Source organism: Misgurnus anguillicaudatus, chromosome 23, assembly GCF_027580225.2.
Source record: "Misgurnus anguillicaudatus chromosome 23, ASM2758022v2, whole genome shotgun sequence".
NCBI lineage: Eukaryota > Metazoa > Chordata > Actinopteri > Cypriniformes > Cobitidae > Misgurnus > Misgurnus anguillicaudatus.
This window is the reverse complement of record NC_073359.2, coordinates 19,105,358-19,114,986: the sequence shown is the minus strand read 5'-3', so window position 1 is coordinate 19,114,986 and position 9,629 is coordinate 19,105,358. Positions and strand designations below refer to the sequence as shown.

The window sequence follows — 9,629 nt, the reverse complement described above, 5'->3', positions numbered from 1 at the left end:
ATAGAAGGCAGAATGTAACAGCGTTAAAGGTGGTTTTAGGAACGTAATCCCTAACAGGACACTATAAGAGAGCGAGTTGTCCCGTTTCACTCCCTTAATTCTGATAACTAGATGATGCCTAGCCACAATGCGCCCATAGGCATCGTAAGTTAAAAATATTTTAACTGACCCCTTGTGTCCTTGGCAACGCGTCATGATTGTCAGGTGACGCACCGCAGCCACAAAAACAGATGTATGCTATAATTTTTTATTAAAAATATTCACTAACTTGCTTACCATGTCAACTATCTGATATTCAGACTCTTAATTTAAAAACCTTTATAAATTATCCTAATCTATAACGAGATAAGCACTGCAGTTCAGAGAGTCCTGTCAACTGGATTTACAACACCTGAATTCCCCAGTTTATCCCGAAATACAAAAAATAAAAAAGAATAAAGTATCGTTAGACTTTATATTTCCGCTATGTGTGCCTGATATATGAATAAAACTTGTCGACAAATTACATTTGAATAGATTGTTTTTGCTGCTTGCTTTCCATAGACATCAGTGTGTATTTTACAAACTGACGCAATGTTGAGAGACCGTTCTCAAAAGGGAACAAGAAAAAAACACCTTAATTCAATCAGTTAATAAAGATTTGTGAGATTAAACATAACTGCAGATTTTTTAGAAGACTTCCTGGTCTGAGTCCCTTGATTCTGTATTAAAGCTGAAGACGACTTCACTGTGCTTCACACATCACTTGATTGAACAATGACTACAATGAGCATCTTTTGGTTTATAACAACACTGCTACTGCTGCACTCCTGCACCCCAGGTAATGACTTCATATCAGACTACACTAATAACAGAAGACAGTTTCTCATACCCGTTTAAATAGTTTCATAATAAGTACTTAGTTAAGGAGAAAATACAGTGAATCTGTCTTTACCGATGCAAATGGTCTTATTATCACATTTAACATTACTTCATGCATTAACACAACTAAAAACATCACCAGAGGTTTTGTCATTCTCTCTTTAGGTGTCGGCATGGATCATGGTATCGTTGGCGGTAAGGTGTCCATTCCACACAGCCGCCCATACATGGTCTACATTCGTGACAATAACACACATAAACCATGTGGTGGATTTTTGATAAGTGAAGATTTTGTGATGACGGCTGCCCACTGCAAAGAAAAGTGAGTAAAATAATATACTATCATTGACATCAAAACACAAACTTTGTCTATACATCAATATAACTAACTATAAAAGATTAATTATAAAATGAAAAGCTGATTTTTCTATTATGTGTACAATATCATTGAAATGTGAAATTGATAATAGAAACTTTATAATCAACACATTTTCTGGTGTAATTAACATTTACTGACTATGATTAAACTATATACACTTATATGCTAATAAAATGGGGAATAATATTTTAATAGGTTAATGATGCAATCAAAGTATTGTCAAACTAATTGTGTAAATCATTGCTGTAGGGTTGACATTTAGTTTATTTTGTTTCCTTTAGACATCTCATGGTGTATTTGGGTGTTAATGACACAAATGATTTACCTGAGGGTATAGAGGTCGATGCCTTTCCACATGAAAGTTTTACAAACAAGCCAGGTGATGATGACATCATGCTACTAAAGGTTTGTCTTTGTCTACAGAATTTATTTTAGCAGCAACTAATCAATTTGTATGTGTATTTTTATGTGCAACTGTTTACTTTTTTAACAATTGTATGAGGCATCTAGCTAAGCAAGAACATAACATGTCTTCCCATTCAGCTTAAAACACCAGTAACTCTGAACAAGGCTGTGAATATCATTACCCTGCCAGAAACTAAAAGAGAGAATATCTCAAAGAACTGCATGGTCATGGGTTGGGGATGGCAGGAATACAATAAGATGACTCCATCAAGAGTCCTGAAAGAAGTAAACTTGACTCTTTTAGACTCTGAAATTTGTGGAGCACCTCACATTTTATGCACTGAGGGAACAGTCGGCCCGGAACGGGTATTTATTTCATACATTTCACTTGTTTACTGTCAATGAGAAAAAAATCTCTTCAAAAGGTTTTAATATGTGCCATTTAATATGTAATGTAATATGTATATATATGTAATATTGTAATATAATTTTTTTAAGGGTACCGGTCCCAGAGACAGCTAGGGACCTTTTTTTAATTTCTGACAGTGTTAAAAACATTAAATGATTATATTGTTATTGTATTAAATTGTATATTTATGGTTAACTTAAGCAAAATTTCTCTTTTAGGGGGACTCTGGCGGTCCACTTATTTGTGGAAATGTCCCACAGGGCATTGTGTCTTACAACATAGTGAAGTCTACAAGCTACCTTACAAAGTATATTAAAATCTCTCACTACCTTCCATGGATTCATGAAATCATGAAAGGATTTCTTTAAAGCATCACAAACCATGGAAGGCAAAGTTGGATCAACTCTGTTTGATTTTAAAGCATGTCTGATTTATGAAAGCTCTTCATCTGCAATTGAATTAAAATAAAGGCAAATCTTTATCACTTCAGAAGTCTGTTAAAATCATTTCCGCTGCTACAACCTACATGCTTTAGTGATATTACAAATCTTCACGCTACCGCAGCTCACCTCTTTTAACGTGTGGTAAAAGTATTTACCACTGATATAACAGGAAAAATGACATGAACTATCAAACAATCAACATGTTTTATAAATGATCATGCTGTGAAATATTGACTCCAAAGCTTAAACTATATATTAGCTATAAAACTCTTTTAGCAACAAAATCCAACTTCAATATAGAGGTCCTGCTGAATCTTTAGTGAAATATTCTTAGATTTTTTTTAAAGAGTTTTAATTTCCATGAAATGTCTGAAGTAAGATTTCACACAATGTTTCACGGCACTTTTTTGCATCAACCACATTAACCAAACATTAGAAAGAAACTTCAACTATCTCTTAAATCTATAGAATGCAGCTGAAAGAGGAAGTAGCCAAAACTGCCAATCCTCATGCAGCAAGACAATGAATTTAAACAACCCGAGTTTATCACAATGTTCTCAACATGCAAGTTTTCCCACACAGAGGAGACACTTTTTACATATACGCATATAAACCGGCTGATGCGCTGGGATTTGTTCAGTAAAACCTTCAGCTATTGGTCAATACTTTTATAATACTGAGAAATTGGCCATAAAAGTAAATTAGCTTTGACCTAAAAGAATTGGATTGATTTATTCCTATCAGCAAATACACAGCATGATAACCATGAAACGGCATATGTCAGCACGGTGAAGAGGTTCAGTTTCACATTACTAAAAGTTTACTGTGTACCTCAGGGGCTGACAAAAACACCTGATCTCAATCTAACACAGCACTGTTAGGATAGATCAGTGATAGCTGATGAGCAACACTTCCTCTTAAATGCTGTTAGATATTAAATAAACTGACCTGAATTCAGTGCATGCTGACATCTTTAACTCATTCACCGCCAGCCTTTTTGAGAAAAGTTGCCCACCTGCATTTTTGTGATTTTAACAAAGGTTTCACAGAATTCCTTGCAGGAAAAATTATCTTCTATAAATATATAAACATACAAATTATATCAAATTAAAGAACACACCCTCTGCTTTCAAACAAACAATAAACAAACAAACAAACAAACAAAATGGGGAAAAAACGTTTCATTATATATTTACTTTTTCCGCTGAATTTAACCACTGAAATATGGATATTTCTCTTCAAAAATACAACATTTTGAGGAAAAAGCTTAAAAAATTGCATTTTTGTAAAGGAATTTATGTTAGAGATCAGACTCAGAATGACTATCAAACATAAAGGCATTTAAAATCAATCACTAAACCTTTTTAACTTCCGTTTTTGATAAATTTGGTTTGGCCATCTAGTGGATAAAAGCGGTATTACACTTTCACTTTGAAATTCGTCCAGAAAGGCATATTTATTAGTTAAATATTAACTCATAATTGACGAGATAACTCGTCAATGGCGGTGAATGAGTTAACTTTATCTTCATGTTAGTATGATGCCTAAATTTTGCCTGTTGGACAACCCAACCAGGAAAGGTGATGCTGAAAAGCTTCATGATTAAAAGTTTGTAGGTGAAGGCCATTTGAAGGGGAATTTTCAAACAATATACAGCACAGTTTTCTTATATTAATTGGTTCTGCTAATGCTTGTGCATGTTTTGTCCTCAATTAAGATAAGATAGGGTAAATATTTTACCATATTTAGCAAACATTTTACAAATTCTTCTTTAGTTGTTGGCATGGATCATGGTATTGATGGCATTAGAGTATCTATTCTACAAAGCCGCCCATATATGGTCAGCAGTCAGAACTTAAAAAACTTTCAGCATGTAGTGGATTCTTAGTAAGAGAAGATTTGTGGTGACAGCTGCCAACACAAATGAGAGTGAGTAAACTTTTATGCTATAAATGGCCTACGGTTGTTATCACAGAATAAACCCTGACAGATTGATCAGAAGCCTGACTAGAAGCAGAGCGGTGTTGTATCATCCTGTGTTATAACAACTATGGTAGATATTAGAATGAAGTCTCTTGCGGTGCAATGAGCTTCTCTCCCATGTTAAGATTTAACTGAAACTTTATTACGATGCCACTAGGGGGCGAACTCCGACAATCGTTTCCAAATGTCGTGTGCAGTGGAAAGCCAACTTTAGTCTGTTTATTTCTGTATCAAAAACCTACATGGTCTATTGTAATACAAATGTTCACAGCAGGCAACCAAAGTTTATACCACTGATTAAAATAACTAGAGAATAAACAAGGTTATGTTCAAAATAGCAGTGTGCTAAAAATGAATAAAGTGCTAATATTTTATGAAAAGATTTTATTTCCTTATTTAAAATTGATTGAAAACATTATACATTCAATACCTTATTAAATCATTAACCAAATTTAACAAGTCTGTCTTGATCTTTTAAAGCAAGCAAAGAAAATGTATATTAATGTTAAAAAATAGCAGTGTCAACAATTTTCTCATTAGACACTTATAAACTACAAAAATTTCTTAAGATTTATCTTCAATTTAAACTATTGATTTACTCATATTTAGTTGCATAACCATTATTGTCTGTGCCAAATAGAGTAAGTCAACTTTTGGCACCTAGAAACAGGTATTTCAGCCAAGGATCCACAGTTCCTGTTCATTTTTAGGTTTTGCTTCTGCATTTTAATGTCTCTCCAAAGGTTGAAAAGTTTCGATCAGGGGACTGAGCTGGCCACTCCATTACCTCAATTCTTTTTCAATTCTTTTTGTCTGGTACCAAGATTTTGCCCAAGCCAGCTTGTGTGTTTGTTGTTGTCATGTCAAAACAAACTCCCATTTTAGGGGCATTTCCTCTTTGGCAAATTAAGGGCAACATAATCTCTTCAAATATTCTGATGTATTCAAACTGATCAATATTCCCTTGTATACGATAAATACAGTCCCCATACATCCCCATAACATGATTTTTGCACTACCATGCATAACTGTCTTTACACTGTACTGTGCCTTAAATTTATTACATGGTGATCACCTGACATTTACTCCCATCAGGCCACAAAATAGCCATTTTTAGCCATTTCTTAATAATCGACATTAAACGATTGACGCATCATGCAAAAACCCAATTGCGCATTTCATATTTTTGTCAGGGTTGCCTTCACATGTCCGAGTACTTGTAAAAAACCCTGCACGCGCTGTGTCAAAAACTTGATTTGGTCGCAGTCTGGAGCCTTTGGTGCCCCCTATTGCCTGGTGCCTCAGGGCACTTGCCCAATCCGGCCCTGACTGTATAGAACCGTGCCGTGAGAACAATGAAGAGCAGCCCCAGTGGAGCTTACTCAAACCCATGCAACCCTTAGCAGGAACACATAGCACAGTCCTAGCACAGTCGGCATAAGCCAACGTGAAAAAATTGGATGCCAGAGCCTTTTAGGGACCAGTGTTGGGAACGTTACTTTAAAAAAGTAATTAGTTATAGTTACTAATTACTTCTCAAAAATAGTAACTGAGTTAGTAACTGCGTTACATTATTATAAAAGTAATTAATTACCAGGAAAAGTAATTATTGCGTTACTTAAAAAAATCTAATATTTCAAATAAATTGAATACCCCTTACAAATTAAATATGTTAAATGACTAAAATGAATACTAAAGAGAAATCACTATTTTTTTGGCAGCATGTGACGATTTGAGGTGCTTTATTAGATCAGAATTACTTGCCACAGACGTAGAGAGACTTTTTCTTGATGGGCATAAGTTGCACATTACACAAACATTCTTGCCTTTCACATCAAAAATGGAAAAGTAGTGCTTTATACTTCGTGTTTGCGATCGCTACCTTTGAGCTTGTTGAACTTTCCATCACCCTGTCGCCGGTGTTTTCGGAGTGATTGATGCACGATGACCGTGCTTTGAGATGGGGCACAGCAGCAGCACGCACCGCTGCTCGTTGAGAAGAGAAAACGACGCGTATTTCATGTCAGTCTATAAATATCTCCAACCACGTCAGAAAAGATAGCTAGATTAGTCCTATAAAGTCGCTAAAGTGATAGAAAGTTGCTAAATCTAGCGACAAAGTGACTCAGTTGCTCAGACTTTTTTTACAATGCTCGCTCGCTCAGACTCGGAGTCGGACTGTGCGAGTGGGCGTGCCTGTTTGTGAACTCTGCCTCTGGTTGGCTAACGATGGAAACTAAGCCAATCACCATCAGCTATGTGGTTCTCCCACCCCCTCTAACACACAGACACACCAATCATCATCCGTTATGTTTCTCACAACAAACACACAGAGAACAACAGTGTTTGGCTGAGAGAGTGAGCATACGCGGCTGAAAATCACTACAGTGAGATCAATTTTAGTAATGCGCAGCATTTTAATGTCAGTAACGATAACGGCGTTATAACGGGGGAAACAGTAATTTATTTGATTACTCGTTACTGAAAAAAATAACGCAGTTACTAACGCCAATTACTTATAACGCCGTTATTCCCATCACTGTTAGGGACCCAATGAGAAACTCGTCCCATCCCAGGGCAGAGTACATACAGACACAGCCAGCATATAGGTCTTACCGCCACACTACACAGGGCAGAAGGTAAGCACAACACAACAAATGACCAAACGTCCAGGCCTAGCACAACGCAATCAATAGCAAGCATTCTTGCATGTGGCTTCTGCTGGCATAACATAAGATGCACATCAGAATAGCTAGTTTGAAAGAAACGAGGGTGAAGCGAAAACAGCTCCATGCCTTGACATTAGCAATAACACAGTAGTACTGGCAACATGTGATACACACTGTGAGTACGTGTTAACCACATGACTGCCAACACAGACCACAACCTGAGAGCGGAGGTGACTTGTCACCCTCCCTCAGCACCGAACCCAGTAGCTGACTGTTAGGTAGGGTGGGAGTAACTCACAGAGCGAGCTGGGAAATCCCCAGCAATCACGTCCGCATGCTTACAAAGAGCTGCTCAGACTGCCATGTTGGGGTTCAATCACTCATAAACATTTACGGGCGGTTTCCCGGACCAGGATTAGCTTAATCCAGGAGAAGGCCTTAGTTTAAATAAAAATAACTAGTTTTAACAAACATTTCTTACTAAAAACATTACCTGTGTGCATTTTGAAGTAAAACAAAGGGCCCTGATGTATTTTAAGATCTGTTAGTGCAAGTTGTTTTCAGTTTGGAGAGCTCTTAAAAGTGTTTAAGTCTGGGACTAATCCCTCTCCGGGAAACCGCCCCATAGAGCCCAGATTGGGCATAGCTCACATAGAGCCAGAATTAAAGGCAGATTGCAATGGTGTTGAGGGTGGTTTTAGGCACGTAATCCCTAATGGGACACTATAAGAGAGTAAGGTGTCCCGCTTCACTCCCTTAATTCTAATAACCAAATGATGCCTAGCCACTGCGTGCCCAGAGGCATCATGCAAAATGCCACAGGAGCTGCGTCGAAACCCTAACGGTAGACAGCCTGCATTGCTGCCAACTACCCGCTACTGTAAAGGTAGTCCTAGGATGAGATAGTAGCAGCTGTACAAGCAGCTCTAACCCATTCGTCAGGCACGTACTTTGATGCACAGTCACAATTGCTGGACTCAGTACCAGCGCACTGCGCCGAAAATGCAAAGTGACCGCATTAACTTGGGTGGTCAAGTCAAATAAAATCGTAATCCCGTAAAAGAGTAATAGGATTCAGAAATACCCATACGGCAAGGTAAAGGGGGGTAAACAATGACCAATTACCACAATGCGAGGACGTTGTGAACTCCTGAAATGTACTGCACAATGCACAACGCAAACGTGCATGAACAATGTATCTCCTTAACACGGAAACAGCTCGCCATGTGCACGCAGGGTGCCAGTAAAAAAAAGAGAGAACATTTCTCTACTCGATGTAAGTCTACACAACAGTTGCCCCCCTTGTTATGCAGCCCATAACCTCAAACACCTCGGGGCAAAGTTTATAGGGCATCCATACGTCGTTATGGCAGGCATTGGCCAGTACACTGACTATGTGCTATAAAAAAGCTTCAGAAAATCGTAAGAGGGGAGGACCTCCCATAGCGTCAGCTTCTGGCGTAATGTCGAGAGACTGTTCTCAAAAGGGAACAAGAAAAAACACCTTAATCCAATCAGTTAATAAAGATCTGTGAGATTAAACATTTCTTTTTTAACAATTGTATGAGGCATCTACTTAAGCAAGAACATTACATGTCTTCCCATTCAGCTTAAAACCCCAGCAACTCTGAACAAGACTGTGAATATCATTGACCTGCCAGAAACTAATAAAGAGAAAATCTCAAGTAACTGCATGGTTATGGGTTGGGGCTGGCAGGAATACAATAAGGAGACTCCATCAAGAGTCCTGAAAGAAGTGAACTTGACTCTTTTAGGGTGGGTTGCACCAACAAGGATTAAATTAAGCAGAGTTTAGAGCTAATCTAGGGTTTGTTGATCCCAGTTTAATTTTAATTCGAGTTGTGTTGCACCACTTAAATTTAAACACAGATTAACAAATCTTAGATTAAACCTTTAAACTGTATTAAATCCTTCATCTGCTATTTATTTTGTCCGCCATGTTGAATTTTCCGGTGTAATCAAATAGCAACAATTTTGACATTGTCATTCAAAAAGGAAATAAAAAGTTTATGCAGGCAAAGGTAATGTAATTGTTGTATTATAAATCACCTACATACACCGGTACACAGCAAAATCACTGGTGTTAAAATAACACCCACGGTGTCAAATTTAACACCGGCAAAGTGTGTATATGTGTCCACACTACACTGTGTTAATTTAGTCAAAAGTGTAGTGTTAATTTAACAACACCCATTATATGTTAATTCAACACTCAATATTGTTAAATTTTACACTTTGTTCAACACTATTCATTGTTGTTTCCACACTACACTGGTGTTGGCACAGAAATACAGTGTTAAAAATTAACACTCCTAATTTAAGGTCAACACCAGTGTAATGTGAATTCAACAATGTTAAGTGTTAAAATACTGATTAATAGCCACTTTTGTTGCTAATGGGTTGTTTCTATAAAAGAAAAATGACAATAAATATTGCAAAACCTCTTTTTATTAAAGTAA

The 9,629-nt window shown here is 37.1% G+C and overlaps 1 protein-coding gene across 1 annotated transcript; it reads left to right on the top strand.

The window, feature by feature from the left end:
• The first annotated feature begins 492 nt into the window (after positions 1 to 492).
• On the top strand, positions 493 to 2,538 carry LOC129454111 (granzyme G). Its single transcript, XM_055218622.2, has 4 exons — positions 493 to 1,183; positions 1,522 to 1,645; positions 1,784 to 2,011; positions 2,273 to 2,538. Exons 1-4 carry the CDS (start codon positions 1,035 to 1,037, stop codon positions 2,420 to 2,422), a joined length of 651 nt encoding a protein of 216 aa, XP_055074597.2. The 5' UTR covers positions 493 to 1,034; the 3' UTR covers positions 2,423 to 2,538.
• The last annotated feature ends 7,091 nt before the right edge of the window (positions 2,539 to 9,629 follow it).